This window comes from Mustela nivalis (genome assembly GCF_964662115.1).
Source record: "Mustela nivalis genome assembly, chromosome: 13".
Lineage (NCBI taxonomy): Eukaryota > Metazoa > Chordata > Mammalia > Carnivora > Mustelidae > Mustela > Mustela nivalis.
Window position 1 is genome coordinate 51,353,802 of NC_139032.1, and position 16,950 is coordinate 51,370,751.

Genomic DNA, 16,950 nt, shown 5'->3' on the forward strand with positions numbered 1-16,950 from the left:
GTACAGGTCTGTGAATCACCAGGTTTACACACTTCACAGCACTCACCATAGTACATACCCTCCCCAATGTCCATAACCCCACTTCCCTCTCTCTGTAAACTTCTAATATTCCATTCTATGTAAGAATCGTCATTTACTTAGCCATGTTCCTATTCATGAATTTCATGGTGTTTCCAATTTTTGGCCATAGGCTGTGATGAATATCCTTGCCATGTCTTTGCATATTTTTACCAGTAATTATGGAAGATACATTTTTATTGTAATTTTAAAATTAACATACAGTGTAATTGTGTGTGTGTGTGTGTGTGTGTGTGTGTGCAGCCCTATGAGTTTTAATGTTTTAGAAATTTGTGCAACTGTCATCATAATCAGAATACAGAACCATTCCATCATCCCAGAAGTCCTACTGGACTGACCCTTTGTAGCCCGATCTCTCCCACTCCTAATCCTGGGCAACCACTCATCTGTTCTTCAGCCATAAAAGGCTTTCCTTTTCCAGAATGTCCTATAAATGCAGTCATACAGTATGTAGCCTTCTGATGCTTCCTTACTTTACTCAACATAATACCATGTTGTTGCAAAGATCAACAGTTTGTTCCTTTCTGTTGTTGAGTAATATTCCATTGTGTGGATGTTGATAACTTCATCTACTAAAGGTCATTTGGGTATTTTCAATTTTGAGTGATTATAAATAAATAGAGTTGCTATAAACATTCGTTGCAAAAACAAAAATTTCAATTTCTCTCAGGTAAATATCAGGAGTAGCCTTGCTGGGTGAAATGATAAATTTAAGTTTGATTTTATGAAAAAAATGTGGAAGCATTTTCACAGTGATTGACCCATTCATTTTATGTTACACCCAGGAATGAATGAGAGGTAGAGCTGTTGTGCTTTCTTAGTGCACTTAGTATTATCAGCGTTTTTTGATTGATCGTTTTGTTTTTAGCCATTCTGATAGGGGTATAGCAATATCTCATTTTTTACAATTTAATTATAATTAATAATTTTAATATCTCATAGTTTTAATGAGCATCTCCCTAATGGCTAATGAAATGGGACATCTTTCTGCATGCTTTTTTGCCATCCATATGTTGTCTTTGGTGAAATGTCTCAAGTCTTTTGCCCATTGCAAAGAATGAATTTTTTTTTTTACTGTTGAGTTTTGAGAGGTGTTTTTTTTTTTTTTTGATACCTTCTGGATACAAATTGTTTGTCAGATATGTGACTTGCAAATATCCTCTCCCAGTCTGTAGTTGTCTTCTTACTTTTAACATTGTCATTTATAGACTGAAGTTTTCAATGTTGATAAAATAAAATTTGTTCATTTATTTCCATATGGATCACAATTTTGGTGTCCTAGCTAACAACTCACAGCCTAACTCCAACATCATGAAGATTTTTCTTCCATATCCCCGTATTTTAACATTTTATAGGACTCATTTTCAGTTAATTTTTAAGGTTGGAGGTTTTTTTCAGGGCTCAGTTTTTTTTGCATATGGATGTCCAATTGTTCCGACACTATTTCTTAAAAAGACCTATTGTCACTGAATTGGTGAAAGATACATTTTTATGTGAAATGGTGTAATATGAGTATAGTTTAATTGTTAATAGGTTTTGAAGCCAGTCTGCTTAAATTTGAACCTCAATTCTACCACTAATTACCTTGGTGACACTGACCATGCACTTAACCTCCCTTGGCCTTAGTCTCCTTTTTTGTAGAACAAAGAGTTACAGTTCCTACTCCCTAAGATTGCTATGATGATGATTATGTGTAATACACTTGAAGCAGCACTTGACATGTAGTAAGTAATGAATTAGGGTTAGCTTTTATGTAGCTTTGTAATTATTGTAGATATTGCAAGCATGTCCCATAAGTGCATTTCCAAGAAAATATAAACTATTGCAACCATTTTTTCTTCAACCTACTAGTTGGCTATTTGTATTTCTTCATCTGTGAATTAACACTGATTTATTTTCTCTAAGATTTTATTTATTTATTTGAGAGAGAGAAAGAGAGGGCACGTGAGCAGTGGGGTGGGGCAGAGGGAGAAGGAGGAGCAGATTCCTCACTGAGCAAGGATGGGGTGTGGGACTGGATCCCAGGATCCTGGCATTATGACCTGAGCTGAAGGCAGACATTCAACTGACTGAACCACCCAGGCACCCAACACTAATTTATTTGTATATTATATGTATTAACACGTGAAGTTTCACATATAATAGTGGTTTTTTCCATTAGAGGCTGGACCTTGAAATTCCACCTTGTACCCTTTGGGGAGAGGTGAGGAGCTGGAGGTTGAATCAGCCAATCGCCAATGACTTAGTTATGAGTCATAATGAAGCCTCCATAAAACCCAAAAGAACTGGACTCCGAGCTTCCAGGTTGGTCAGAACGGAGCTGGGGATTCAGGGACCGTGGTGCTCCTGGAGAGGGCACGGAAGCTCCCAGACCTCCTCCCATACTTTGCCCTCAGTACCTCTTCACCTGGCTGTTGATTTGGATCCTTTATCATATCTTTAATTAACTGGCAAATCTGTTTCTCTGAGTTCTTTGAGCCCCTCTAGCAAAATAAAAGAAATTGCTCTAGCAAACCTCCTAAGAGGAGGTCCTGGGAACCTCTGCTTTATAGCCGGTCAGTCCAAAGTACAGGGAACAGCCGGCACTTGCAGCTGGGATCTGAAGTCCAAGGAAGAGGGTTTGGGAACCTCTGATCTGTAGCCCAGTGGAGAAGCACAGATAACAGCCCGGACTTGTGACTGGCATCTGAAACAGGGTAGAGGGTGGGTAGTGGGCTATCTTACAAGGCAAAGCCCTTACTCTGGGGAATCTGATGCTGTGTCTGAGTACATAATGTCAAAATTGGGTGGAATTCTCACACACTTGCTGCTTCCAAGAATTGCTTGGTTTGGGGCATTGGGGAACTCCTCCCCTCACATTGGAATTGAGTCCAGGAACCCAAAAAGGGTTGGTGTCAGTAAACCTAGAAAATGGAATATAAATACCTTTCTTCACTATTATTATAAGAATTCAGGGGTACAGTGTTTGTAAAACACCCAGTACAGTACCTATTAAGTAGTATATGATAAGGAGTGCTAGCTGTGTCCCTACAGGGTATAATCTGAGGCCTGCTGGCAAGGCTACCTTCCTCCTTTGTCACTCTCTTCATAAAGACTATTATGATTCTGAACTTTTTCCATTACAGACTCATTTCTTTTGTTTGCTCTTCTAATAGTTCTCAGTGTGTGGTCACTTTAGGCAATTCTTGATTATTCTCTTTTTTGTGCAAACAAATCAATCAAATTGACTTCTTTATCAGGATCTGGAGATCAAGACATGAGGAGATAGAGTTGTTGAATTCTGCCTTGGAAGATAAAGACATTAGATTGTAGAAGCAGACACGCACACATTTGGGCAGCCTAAGGGTGGGGGGGAACTTGGCAGGTGATTAAATCGGGAGAAGAGCCCAGAAAGAATTGGTAGCCTGGCACCAAGCGTGGATTCCTCTGACACCCGATGCATTTCCTGGCGCAAATGAACGCAGTCCACTTAGGGAGCAGTCTTCTCTCGGGGTGAAGTGGACAGGAAAGATTGTAAGGCAGCATTGTAAGACGTGGGGGTATTTGTGAGGTAGGAAAACTTCATTTCTGCGTATTCCCAATCTCTCTGTCCTGTATCCTTTCCAGATTTTTGGCTGCCTCTCCTCCAGCTCTTTCCTCCTTGCCTCAGCTTCTACCAAGCGCCAGGATTCTCCATGTACCATTCTGCCAGATCTGTAAACCTTCCCAATTCCCTCACATTGACGATCTGTCCAGTTACAATCCTATCCCTGGTGACAGAAAGGGCCCTGGAGAGAAATCAGCAATTGGGGACTGGCTTGACTATCGCCTTTCCTGTGACCACTGATGAGTCTCTTGTCTGTAGGCCTCAGTTTACTTTTTAAACACTGTGAGTCTTGCTTTGGGAAGTCTCTCAACTCCTTTTCAGTTTAAACAAGCCTTGATGGGATGGTACCATGCTACCGCCATCCCCACGATGTGGAACAGAGTTTGTAAGTAAGTGCACACGTGTGCTTTATACTCAGTAAAGTCTCACTGTGTGGACGTTCTGCCTATTCCCTGGAAATAAACAGTTTCCTGCCAACTGACTGTAGCTAATTCTAACTAGAACATGTGTTACTCTCAAAAAGAAATTGATAGGAAAAGAATGATGCTGAAATTGTAATTAGGCAGACAACACTGTAGTCTTGAGGTAGAATAAATGATGTCACTAAACAATATCTATAAAGTTAGAATATTTGTTATTTGCTTGATGTGTGAATTTATTCTAATTTAAGTTATCATATCTCAGGAGGTACTATAACCTCAAGAGGTGGGAACTGACTCAGTTTTTCTCACTGTTATGTTCTCACCACCTAGCACAGTGCCTGGTATGAGCGAATGCCCAATAAAGGTTTCAGGAGGAAAAAAAAAAAAAAAAGAACATGTGTTACTTATCCTGAATGGAAAATTTCTGGTATTCTAAGGTGGGGAGAGGTTGCCATTTCATCCAGGAGATAGACAGGGAGGCAGGGATGGGAAACAGGCATGCCCTTTGGGCAAACAGGCTTGGCACAGCTCCTGGTGAGATGTTAGAGATGCACAGCCTAGTCACATCAAGGATGTCCTTCTCTAACTCCAAACTCCCAATTATACAATAAAAAAGTTAGCAACTTCCTTTAGTTATTTCTAGTCTTGTACGTTTTGGCATCTTCTCGTTAATTGCCCAATACCTTCTTGGAAGGAACCTTGAGGATAACGTTAGTCCTCAGAGACTTACTACATACATAAAAGGATCATGAAGAACAAAAAGAGATTAAAGTGTTGGAAGCATGCCTGGGAACTGGATTTCTTCAGAGAAGGCAAGAAAGCAGAGAAGATACTAAAAATATTTTAGCACAGACACATAGAAATGGCTCTAGTAGTTCTTAGGATCCAATAAAAAGAAACTAATGCCAGCTTTAGGATAGATTTAAGAAAGAACATTCTAGAAGAGAGTCTTATCAAACACTTAATCATTCTTAAAACTCTGCTTTGTAGTTACCCTTTCAGGGAAAAGTATTCTGTCTTCTCATATCCCTTTTGCTTTATCTGAGTAAGTCTAATTCTTCTTCAGGCCAAATGTCATTTCCTGAGGGAAATCTACCTGACCCACAAACCATTCCCCCACCCCAGCCAAGTCTGATTAAGTTCACCATTATGCTATCCCATAGTCATCAGAACTTGTCATTCTCTCTCATACTATTTATCATGATTCCAGGGTTACATTTATTTATGTACCTAGTTTCCTACATCTGTCTTTCACATTTGCCTGGAAGCTACATGAGGGTTGAAATCATCTGTTTTATTTATTATTGTGTCTCCAAGATGGAGTACAGTCACTGGCACAAGGGAGGTACTCGGGAAATTTTTTTAGTAGATGGATGAACATGTAAATGACTTCATGACAGGTTTTTAACCCACAGATAATTTTCCTTTTCTGGGCAGTATATAAAACATAATAACCATTCCGCCAAATAACCTGGGTAGTTTGGGGGTTGTCTTGGCTTCTTCAGCTCTTTGCCAACTCCCTCATTCCAGAAATGCTTTGGTTAAGATAGTGTTCATTGACATTTTAAATATTTGGAAGTTTAAGACATCTACTGCTGTTACTAAGCTGAGACATCCAAGAACACCTTGAAAAGGTTTTAAATGTGGTCAAGATCAAATTTCCAAGAACTCATACATACAGTTGTTCTAGTCTACGGCCATACTACCCTGAACGCGCCCGATCTCATCTGATCTCGGAAGCTAAGCAGGGTCGGGCCTGGTTAGTACTTGGATGGGAGATATACAGTTGTTGTAAAGACATGATATCTTACTCCAGACACATATCGATGAAACTTTACCAATACTACAAATCTAAGGTGTTAAGAAGCACAAATAAATGGCCTCAGTATGCAATAATTTAACCTGCTTTTTCTGCTTACCCTGTCAGTGCTTTGAAGATGGGGGAGCTGGTTTAATCAGAACTTCATCATCTGCAAACAGTCTCGAACTTGAATGTGGGAAGAGAGGGACAGCAGGCTAATTGGAATAAGCATGTTGTACTGCATTGGAATGCATTCTCATTGATAATCATATTTAACCTTTCAGTTTTTTCATCTGTAAAAAGAAAAGTAGTTAAAAGTGGTGATCTTTGAGGCTTTGTGTGTTTTTATTGAAACAAATTTTTTAAAAGATTTTATTTATTTATTTGACAGACAGAGATCAGAAGTAGGCAGAAAAGCAGGCAAAGAGAGAGGAGGAAGCAGGCTCCCCACTGAGCAGAGAGCCCGATGTGGGACTCAATCCCAGGACCCTGGGATCATGACCTGAGCTGAAGGCAGAGGCTTTAACCCACTGAGCCACCCAGACGCCCCTGAAACAAATTTTTTTCCCCAAATGAAAGCTTACATGAGTGTAAATGTAAACAGATAAAAGTTAAGTAGCTCATTGAGAGCATGTATGTGTGATAATTTCACCTCCACCAGTCTCAGAAACTTCTGGAACAACATTTTAGAAAACCAAGAAATAACTCCTTGAAATAATACAGCTTGAATAATGGCTCCATCTCTAATTTCCAAATCAGTTAATTTCTATTGTATGGGTATTCATTTAGGTCCACAATCCTTTCTATAATAATTTTTAAAAATATTTTTATTTAAAATATTTTAATTACAGCATAGTTAACATACGGTGTTATATTAGTTTCAGGTATACAATACAGGGATTCAGCAAATCCATATATGACTCGGTGCTGTTCAAGATAAGTGTACTCTTGGGTCACCAGGGTGGCTCAGTCCATTAAGCGTCTGACTCCTGATCTCAGTTCAGGTCATGATGTCAGGGTTGTGAGAATCACCCCCACGTTGGGCTCTGCTCTTGGTGAAGAGGCTGCTTCACATTCTCTCTCTCCCTCTTCCCCTCCCCCAGCTCCCGCACACTCTCGCTCTCTCTCGAATAAGTAAGTAAATCTTTAAAACAACATTAAGTGTACTTTTAATCCACACGTTACCCTATTTCACCCATCCTGCTGCCCATCTCCCCTCTGGTAACCATCTTTTTATTCCCCATAGCAAAGAAACAGTTTTTTTGCGTTGTCTCTTTCTCCCTTCTTTATTAATTTATTTCTTAAATTCCACATATGAGTGAAATCATACGGTATTTTTCTTTCTCTGACTGGCTTATTTCACTTAGCCTAATGCTCGGTAGCTCCATTCATGTTGCTGTGAATGATAAGATTTCATTCTTTTTTTATGGCTGAGTAATATCTTATTGTGTATATGTGTGTGTATACACCACATCTTTCTCCATGCATCTATTAGCAGACATCTGTGCTGCTTCCATAATTGGGCTATTGTAAATAATGCGGCTGTACACATGGGGTGCATATATCCCCTTGATTTAGTGCTTTTGTATTCTTAGCGTAAATACCCAGTAGTGCAATTACTGAATCATATTCTTCTTTAAATTTTTTGAGGAGACTCCATACTGTTTTCCACAGTGGCTACACCAGTTTGCATTCCCACCAACAGTGTGCAAGTGTTCTTTTTTTCCAAATCCTTACCAAAACTTGTTAAAAAACAAGTTTTTGATTTTAGCCATTCTGACAAGTGTGAGGTGGTATCTCATTGCGGTTTTGATTTGCATTTCCCTGATGCCAAGTGATGTTGAACATCTTTTCATGTATCTGTTGGCCATCTGGATGTCGTCTTAGGAGAAATGCCTGTTCATGTCTTCTGCCCATTTTTAAATTGGATTATGATTATTATTATTGGTATTGAGTTGTATAAGTTCCTTATATATATTTGGATACTAATCCTTTATTGGGTACGTCATTTGCAAATATCGTTTCCCATTCAGTAGGTTGTTTTTTAGTTTGTTGGTTATGTCCTTTGTTGTACAGAACTTTTTATTTTAGTATAATCCCAATAGTTTATTTTTGCTTTTGTTTCCCTTTCTTCAAGGGACCTATCTAAAAAGATGCTATTATGACTGATATCAAAGAAATTACTGCTTATGCTCTCTTCTTGGATTTTTATGGTTTCAGGTTTCCCATTAAGGTCCTTAATTCATTTTTAATTTCGTTCTCTATACAGTGTAACAAACTGGTTCCATTTTCATTCATGAATGTAGCTGTTCAGTTTTTCAACACCGTTTTGTCGAAGAGACTGTTGTTTTCCCTTTGCATATTCTTACTTCTTCTGTTGAAGATTAATTGACCATGTAATTGTGGGTTTATTTCTGGCCTTTCTATTCTGTTCCATTGATCTATGTGTCTATTTTTCTATGAATATTTTTGTTTGTTTCAAATTTTTATTTGAATTCTAGTCAGGGGTGCCTGGGTGGCTCAGATGGTTAAGTGGCTACCTTCGCTCAGGTCATGATCCCGGGGTCCTGGGATCAAGTCCCATGTCGGGCTCCCTGCTCAGTGGGGAGCCGGCTTCTCCCTCTGCCTCTCTTTCTCTATGTCTCTCATGAATAAATAAATAAAATCTTTTTAAAAAGATTAATTCTAGTTAGTTAACATATAAGGTAATATTGGCTTCAGGAGTGGTTCATCACATGTAACACTCAGGGTTTATCACTAGTGCCCTCCTTAATCCCCATCACCCATTTAGCCCATCCCCCGCCCACCTCCCTCCATCAACCCTCAGTTTGTTCTCTATAGTTAAGAGTCTCTTATGGCTTGCTTCCCTCCTTTTTTTCCCCCTTTCCCATATGTTAACCTGTTTTATTTCTTAAATTCCACATATGAGTCATATGAGTGAGATCATATGGTATTTGTCTTTGTCTGATTTATTTCACTTAGCGTAATACACTCTAACTCCATCCACATCAATGACTATTTTTAAAGAAAAATATTTCTTTGTCTTAGTTAATGAATCATTATTCAAAGCAATATTAAACATAAGAAAATCTAAGGGCAAAAACAATTTATAAACATTTCGAGTGGACCACAATGCAGTTTAATAAGCAAATGTTACTGTGAATGATTAGATAATGTGTCCTATAGCGGACAAATGACAGAGTGAGAGAAGTAACATTTTAGGATATTGGGCTTCAACTGTGATGGACAATCATTTGTTAACTTGGCAGATGCCATGTCATGATGGAAAGCACTTCTTTATAAATAAGACACATTTTAGGCAAATATTAAAAAGTGTTTGCAAGGTCTTTGCTAAGGAAAAATCATATCAACTCCCAAAGCATGGAAGATGCCTGAAATTCAACATGCGTCTTACTTACTCATATAGCAAACTTAGCCTTTTCCTTGATGCTAGGTTTGTCAAGAACTAAGCACTGGATTGGACTAGAGCCCTTCAGACCATGACTGAGGTGAAAGAACTCCATGCCAGTCCCCAGTGGGACTTGGGGAAGACAGAGTTATAAGGTAGGAAAAGGCGTTAGGCACAGGAAATGATACTGGTGTGAGCCTGGTCTGTCTTCTGGCAATTTTTCTGAGACCTGTGTCCCCAGTAGCAGATTACTCTGTGGCACCAGCTGTGTACCTACAGTCACATCTTTCACAGTGTCTGTGGCTGAACTCTTTCAAGAAGCCACAGACCACAGCTGTACCCATGGCGTGAGGGCCCCGGCTCCTTTATTCTCTTTGAGAGGTCAAGTATAGTTACTCTTCTTCTCCCTATTCTCAAGGGTTTTTTCTCTTTTTTCTTTTTTTAAACCCATGTTTTTCCCCCCAGCATTGTGGAATGGTATCACATTTCCCACTAAAGAAGAGACAAAGAGAAAAATGCATTACTTGGATGCAATCCAAAGAGATTGGGATATAGGGACAAATGATGAGAGACACATAGATCCCTCCGGCTCTTGATTCCTTTCCAAATACAACTTTTTAAGGAACGAGCAATAGCATTTACTTTTTACATTTGATTTTTATGTGTAGGTATTATTCAAATGGTTCTAAAAGCCAGCGTACATATGTATATGGTGACAAACCTTCCTCTTATCATGTCCCCCAGGTACCCCACTCTCCCCTAATGGGTCACTCTTGTTCTCAGTTTCACGTCTCACCTTCCAGAATTGCTTTAGGCATATGCAGACAAGTTACAGATGCATACTCTTGTTTCAGGAAAATTAAGTAGATGATTTTTAAGATCCACCCCAGGAATCTGGTAGGGATTTCTTCTCATCTCCATAGCTCACATACAAAATCCTACTGACACCTCACCGTAAATGGCATGACCAAGGACCAACAACTCATCGGTGGGAGAGGGCTTCCTGTAAGTGGCATACTGAGTAAGGGGAGGGAAGCCTAGTCCAGTCTGGACCCGCAGAAGTTACATGATTTCCCTTTCTGTCACTGAAAGTAAAGGGAGAGAACTGGGAGCAAAAAGGGGAAAAAGAAACCGAATCCATACCCAGAAACCATGTAGAGATGAAGTGTGGCTGTCTTTTCAAATCAGCTGCATTTTTTATTATTTCCTAACATCCTTCAAAAACCAGAGCCAGCGCAAGTTCAGTGAGTTCAGAGTCAGTCCCTCAGTTTTGGCAAGTCACTCACCTCGTTCTAGAAATGAGCCTCGATTGAACCGGAGCTGAAAGAATGACGGTGTTTCCTTCCTCTGATGACTCTCTCTGGGAACATGCCTGGCATGAGTGAGTGTGGGAGACGAGGTGGTATCCACTCCAAGGCCCAGCTGGACCTACGTGTGGAGGGGAGCTGGGCTCCAGTGTTATTTTTGGAAGCCCTAATTCCACTGCTAGTTTTCCTCACTCATCCTCTCTTACAGCACTTTATTATTATTATTATTATTATTATTATTATTATTATTATTATTATTTTAAATCACAATCCCTGTCTCTTCTCTAGAGATCATGAAGTTACCATTGAGGCTTGGAGCAAGATACATGCTTCTTGCGGGTCAGGTTGGGAAACCCATTCAAGGCAAATTTTGTCCCTCAGTCCCAAATATTGAGTTAACATTACAAGAAAAAAATATATATAGCTCTCATTCCCACTTACATTAAGATCTGACTTGGACATTCTTCTTAATTAATCAGACAAAAATGTAACTCCTAATAGTGTCCTTCTCAAAATATCACGGCATCCATCCAACACTGGCAATTGCCATTAAAATTCTAAGAGGACGTCATGGCAGGCAAAATGTCTGATAGAAGCAGAGGCTCAAAAAAGATCTGGTAGATGAATGCCAGTCAGCCGTATATACTCAGCAATTGATCACCTTCCTGTGACATTTTATAAAAATTAAAACACTTGCTTTTTCTTTCTTTAAACTTAGTACTTCTCAAAACAGCCTTTTAAATTTGGGCAAGGATGTCAATTTAGACTCAGAGGAACACTTCCACGTTTAACTCATTATTCTAGAAGTCGGAGTTGTAAACTTGAACCAGGCAGATCTGGAATAAAATTGGTCCACCCATCCATCCACCCAACCACCCACTCATTCAACAAATATTTGTTAAGTCCTACATGCAGGGACTAGGCAGGGTACTCCTATATACGTCAGCGTGAACAAAACAGCTTCTCTCCTTCACGGAAGAGAACTTGTCATCCATTGTGCTTGACCTCGGTAGCCCCCAGGTCACTGCATGTAGACTTGGAGATCAGCCATCACCTGAGCCAGTGAATACCCTTCATCCCTGGTTTTCCACACTTGAGAGGAGCAGAGGTTTTATTAGTTCATCTTAGAAACTTTGGAAATCAGAGGAGAAGAGTGAGGAGGGAGGAAACCTGAAAAGAAGGCATTTTCGTTTCTAAAATGTGCTTCATCATTTATGGAAAACCTTTTAAAGGCCAGATAGGATTTCATTTTCACATGTGGGGATGGTTGAGGTGTGGGCCTAGGTGTTCAGGAAACAGAATTAAGAGAACCGAAATAATGGTCATTGTAAACCCCATAAGATACAGTGCTTAGTAAGTCTGGTACCTTATCTCATTTAATCTTTACAGGAATCCTGCAAAATGGGTCTTGTTAGCCTCGTTTTTTAAAATTACTTTATATATTTTTTAATATTTTATTAATTTATTTGAAAGAGAGCAGGAAGGAGAGAGAGCAGGAGCAGGGGGAGGGAGAGGGAGAAGCCAACTCTGCTGCTGAGCAGAGACCCAGACACGGGGCTCCATCCCAGGACGCTGGGATCCTGACCTGAGGCAAAGGCAGATGCTTCACCCACTGAGCCACCCGGCACCCTTGTTAGCCTCATTTTAGAGATGAGGCAAAAGAGGCTCAGAAGGAAACGTGGCCCTCACTCAGTCCTTCTCTATGGAATTCTTTGATAACGATGAGAGTACCACATTCTCGTTAATTTTTAATAATTATAATTACTTTCATTAATAATTAGTGGCAATAATGCTATTGTTGTGAATTTAACTCAACAAGCATTTGCTGAACACCTAACTAATGTCACAGACACTGGAGTGGGTAGAGCTATAATGCACAGCTCTGTTGGCGGGATGGAGAAGAACTGAGAGTCCACGGCAGCCGCGGTGTGCAGTGGGGCAGGAGGGGCTCGTAGTGTCTAGGTGATGCCATGGTAAAGAGTTTCAGTTCTTGTCCTATGGAACAGTAGCATTTTAGAAAGACGGCTCACCAGCTATTTTCAGCCAGGACTCTGTAAGCCCCCACTTATCCCATGGAGCCACATTAATCACCTTCCTCATGGATGACGCACCTTCTTTCTTTTTCAGGAACAGTGGACAGTGCCATGGACCTGATCCTGATCAATTCCCTACCTCTGGTGTCTGATGCGGAAACGTCGCTCACCTGCATCGCCTCTGGCTGGCGCCCCCATGAGCCCATCACTATAGGAAGGGACTTTGAAGCCTTAATGAACCAGCACCAGGATCCACTGGAAGTTACTCAAGATGTGACCAGAGAATGGGCTAAAAAAGTCGTTTGGAAGAGAGAAAAGGCTAGTAAAATCAATGGCGCCTACTTCTGCGAAGGGCGCGTTCGAGGAGAAGCAATAAGGATCCGGACCATGAAGATGCGGCAGCAAGGTAACATGCCCATTCGTCGGGGGCCGTGGCGTCCGCTGAGGCTCACACAGAGCTCGTCTGCGGCTTGTCTCTAGTATGCACATAGCATTCAGGAGCAAAGACACCGGCCAGCCCACCTCACCCACGTTCGACCCCTTCGCCGGACATTGTGCCTGGTTCCCGAGATGAAATGAACTGTAAATACATATTGTGCTAAGGTTTCCGTGGCCCTTATGGAGATAGGAACATGTTACATGTATGGAGTAGGGAAATCACAGAGACGAAGACAACTGTCCATGCCAAGATAGGAGCTGTTTTGAGCTTTCTAATTGAGTTTTCATTTGTTTCTTTGTTTTGCTTGCTCCTGAGTATTCTTAACAGAAGTCACTGTTTTCAGGGGACAATGTGGTAGAAATAAGAAACTTAAAAAGGGAGCATCTATCAATAACTTAACTGGTTCCTTAGTCTGTCGGTTATCTGTGGCCGTGGTCATGCTGTGTCCCACACAACCACAGACCCCAGTGGCACGGCACAAGTAAACGTTCACAGCCTGTGAGTATAAGTCAGCTGGGCGGATTGGGTGGCTCTGCCATTCCTGACCTGGCTTTCTCACACGTGGATGTTGGCCGACAGTAGGCGTATTATGCCGGCCTTGGCTGCACCAGCCTGGGTCTGTTCCATGCGTCTATTTTCCTCTCGCAGGTTTAGCTAGGTGCATTCTCACAGAGATGGCAGAAGTGCAAGAGAACAAGAGGAAACGCACAACGCTTCTTGAAACCTAGCCTCAGTGTTGTGCGCTCTCACTCCAATCCCATTTCTTTGCCCAAGAAAGTCAAATAGCTGAGCCTAAGCTCACAATGGCTAGGCCTCCCACAATTAAATGGCAAAGATGACAGAGACAGGGAAGGTTGAAGCACTGGGGCCCTTCCAGCCCGCTGCCATTCTTGGAAAGAGAACGTGGTTTCGTTTTGGCACTTGAATGGCCACACTTAGCTCACAGAACCCTGGAATTTTGAAGGCAGATGTTGAGGGGTTTCTGTAAAGGGGCACATTATTCTTAGCTACCGCCTTACAAGGCAGTGAAGGGATGGAACCTTTGTCCCAAAATACAAGTGGCTCTAACCTAAGTCTTTAGGCCCGTCCACCAAACTGATGACCGCTGGAGAAGGCAGCTGTGCGTATTCTTTAATGGTTCTGTTTTGCCCTAAGACTCCCAGGCCTGGACAGGTGGGTAGACTCCTGGTATCTTGATGCTGCTTGCTGGGAGGAAGGCACAGAATTCCAGCAGAGATGACCTCTCCTTGTTCTGACTGGAATGATCTGGCCACTCATGTGTCAACCCTTTTTTCTGAGCTGGTCATACCTCTAGAGGAATCCTTTCCAGATTGATGTCATCGTATCCACAGGGACTGTGGCCTGAGAAAGTGTCATTTTAGGAGATAATGACATTGTGAACTCTTCAGGGTTTGATTTTTCATTGCTAGACTGATCCACATAAATAACACAGCTCTACATGTGTCTCTGATGGTCTGTTTTTTAGCTAGGAGTCTGCTTTTTTTTTTTTTTTTTTTTCTTAGCCCAGTGTCTCTCTAAGTTGAATGAGCTTCTAGACCAACTGTGGGTCTTGGTAAAATGCAGACTCTGATCTCCCGAGATGGTGCATTTCCCACAAGGTCCCAGGTGGTAAGATTCCTCAGGGCTGTGATAATGAAAAGATTTGAAGGCAGCAAGCTCATTTTAAAGTCAAAAGTGATAAAATCACCATTCATTACAAATAAAGGAAAAGGTTTTCTTAGCAAAACTGCACCGGTCACCTTTAAATGACACTAGGGTGAGTGGGAAAGTGCACAACAGACGTTCCCAGGAATGCAGCTCTCCGGTGAGGGAAGAGAGTTTGAACAAAGGGATGTGAGGTGTGCCAAAGCTATCAGAGCTGAAGAGTCAGCCCTGTTATGTTCCACACGTGTCATTCGGGATTTGACTTGTGTCAAGAGTTAGTCCTTTCTGCTGACGCTTCCACATTCAGAATGAAGATAATCCGAGACGTGGGCCCCAGTGCCTTCGTAGGAATGAAATGTGGGATGCCACTGTGCCCTTTTCAGGCTGGTATGGGTCTGTCCTTGATGGTATAGAAGTAAGAACCTGCAGAGTATATTAAACCAGAATTTTGGGAGTCAAAGACCAACCATAACAACCGCTCCAAACCGAAGGTCTAGGCCAGCACAGGAAAAGAGAGCTTAAATTCAGCTAAATGAAGTGAAGGCTGGCTTTCTAGCGAGAAAGCACGGGGAGGAGATGGCTTTTAGATGCCTTTTCTCATCAGTTTTAATTCTTTCCTCACCACTCACCAGCTCTGGGGCCCTGGACAGTTTCTTTAACATCCACTGGTCTCATTTTTCATCATCTGTGAAATGAGTATAATGATACCTTCAAAATACCATGAGTGCCTTTCCATGAAGAGTGGATGGTTACGGTCGACATGTTGCTAAAAGCTGGGGTGAAATGAGACTTTGCAGAGTGAGTTACAGAATAACAATAGTGGTTTGTAAATGGTGGGAATGGGATTTTTAAAAAATATTTTATTGATTTATTTGAGAGAGAGAGAGAGAAAGCATGAGAGGGGAGAAGCTCAGAGAGTGAAGAAGACTCCCTGCAAAGCTGGGAGCCCGATGGAGGACTCGATCCCAGGACTCCAGGATCGTGATCTGAGCCGAAGGCAGTCACTTAACCAACTGAGCCACCCAGGCACCTGGGACTGGGATTAAATGACCTGTGACCTGACTGCTGAGCCTATGTGGGTGACCGTTACCATATGCTTGGCACATCCCTCCCACTTGCTGTTAACCCCCTCCTCCATTCTGAGCACATGTTTTATAAGGTAGAGCCAGTCCATTGAGCCAGTCCTGCAGGGCACTCCAGGGCACAGTGTAGAAACATGGGCTTAAGCCTCTGCAACTGAATCATAGGATGCAGGGAAAACTCCTTCACTGAAATCATTTTTCTCACTTGAAAGAAATGATGGAGGTAGAGATTTTACCCCAGACATCTGAGAATCAAAGGAGATGGCCAATCTATCTGGCTCCTAGTAAATCTTCAATAATCATCACAGTGCCATGGAAATAAGCAATAATTTAGTAAGACTATTTTTCTACTCAGTTGTGGAAAAATGTAATACCATCCATTAATGTAATTGTGCAAATGTATACAAAATAGGAAAAGAGGAAGCGCTTTCTCTCTTGCATTTTAATAACATCATCACCAGCTGTTGAACTGATTCTGTTTCTTTCACTCACCATCCAGTAGCTGAAATGTGGTGGGAGGAAAGTGCTATCCTTTACAGGCAATCAGGAAAACCTGCACAGCTCGGTCTTTGTGACACTATTAATTCCCTAGCAAAACACCAGGGGATCTCAGAGGTGCCTGCGCAGGGACATAGCAGGATAGGATAAACAGCAACGTAGTCCAGCTTGCTGCTGACTCGTGCATCTGGGGAGGAAGTGGAAAATCCATTTGAGATGGGCCAAAATACGCTTATGTTGGCTCTCACACACCAAACAGTCAAACCATTTTTATCAATGGCATCATGCAAAAAAATCAAAAGCAGTTTGTTCAAACCTCAGTGGTGATTTCATTTGGGGGTAGGGAGGTATAAGTGAAGTTTGAGACCTTTTTACATCCAAATGCTGTCTCGGTGTTCCATCAGAAGGAAGCATAGGTTATTTCCTTCCTATTTTCATCTGAGAAATCGCTTTACTTTAAGAACATCAAACTTTGCAGGGGCGCCTGGGTGGCTCTGCCACCAGGTTAAAGCCTCTGCCTTCAGCTCAGGTCATGATCTCAGGGTCCTGGGATCGAGCCCCTAGTAGAGTCGGGCTCTCTGCTCAGCGGGGAGCCTGCTTCCCCTTCTCTCTCTGCCTGCCTCTCTGCCT

At 41.6% G+C, this 16,950-nt stretch overlaps 1 protein-coding gene across 2 annotated transcripts in view; it reads left to right on the plus strand.

Annotated features, from left to right (window-relative positions):
- The window catches only part of TEK (TEK receptor tyrosine kinase), a 95,235-nt gene that overhangs the window by 30,192 nt on the left and 48,093 nt on the right, over nt 1-16,950 (plus strand). For both annotated transcript variants that reach the window (XM_082696759.1, XM_082696760.1), the window contains exon 2: nt 12,731-13,042. In XM_082696759.1, the coding sequence (XP_082552885.1) occupies nt 12,731-13,042 (312 nt within the window). The remainder of the gene's footprint in view (nt 1-12,730; nt 13,043-16,950) is intronic.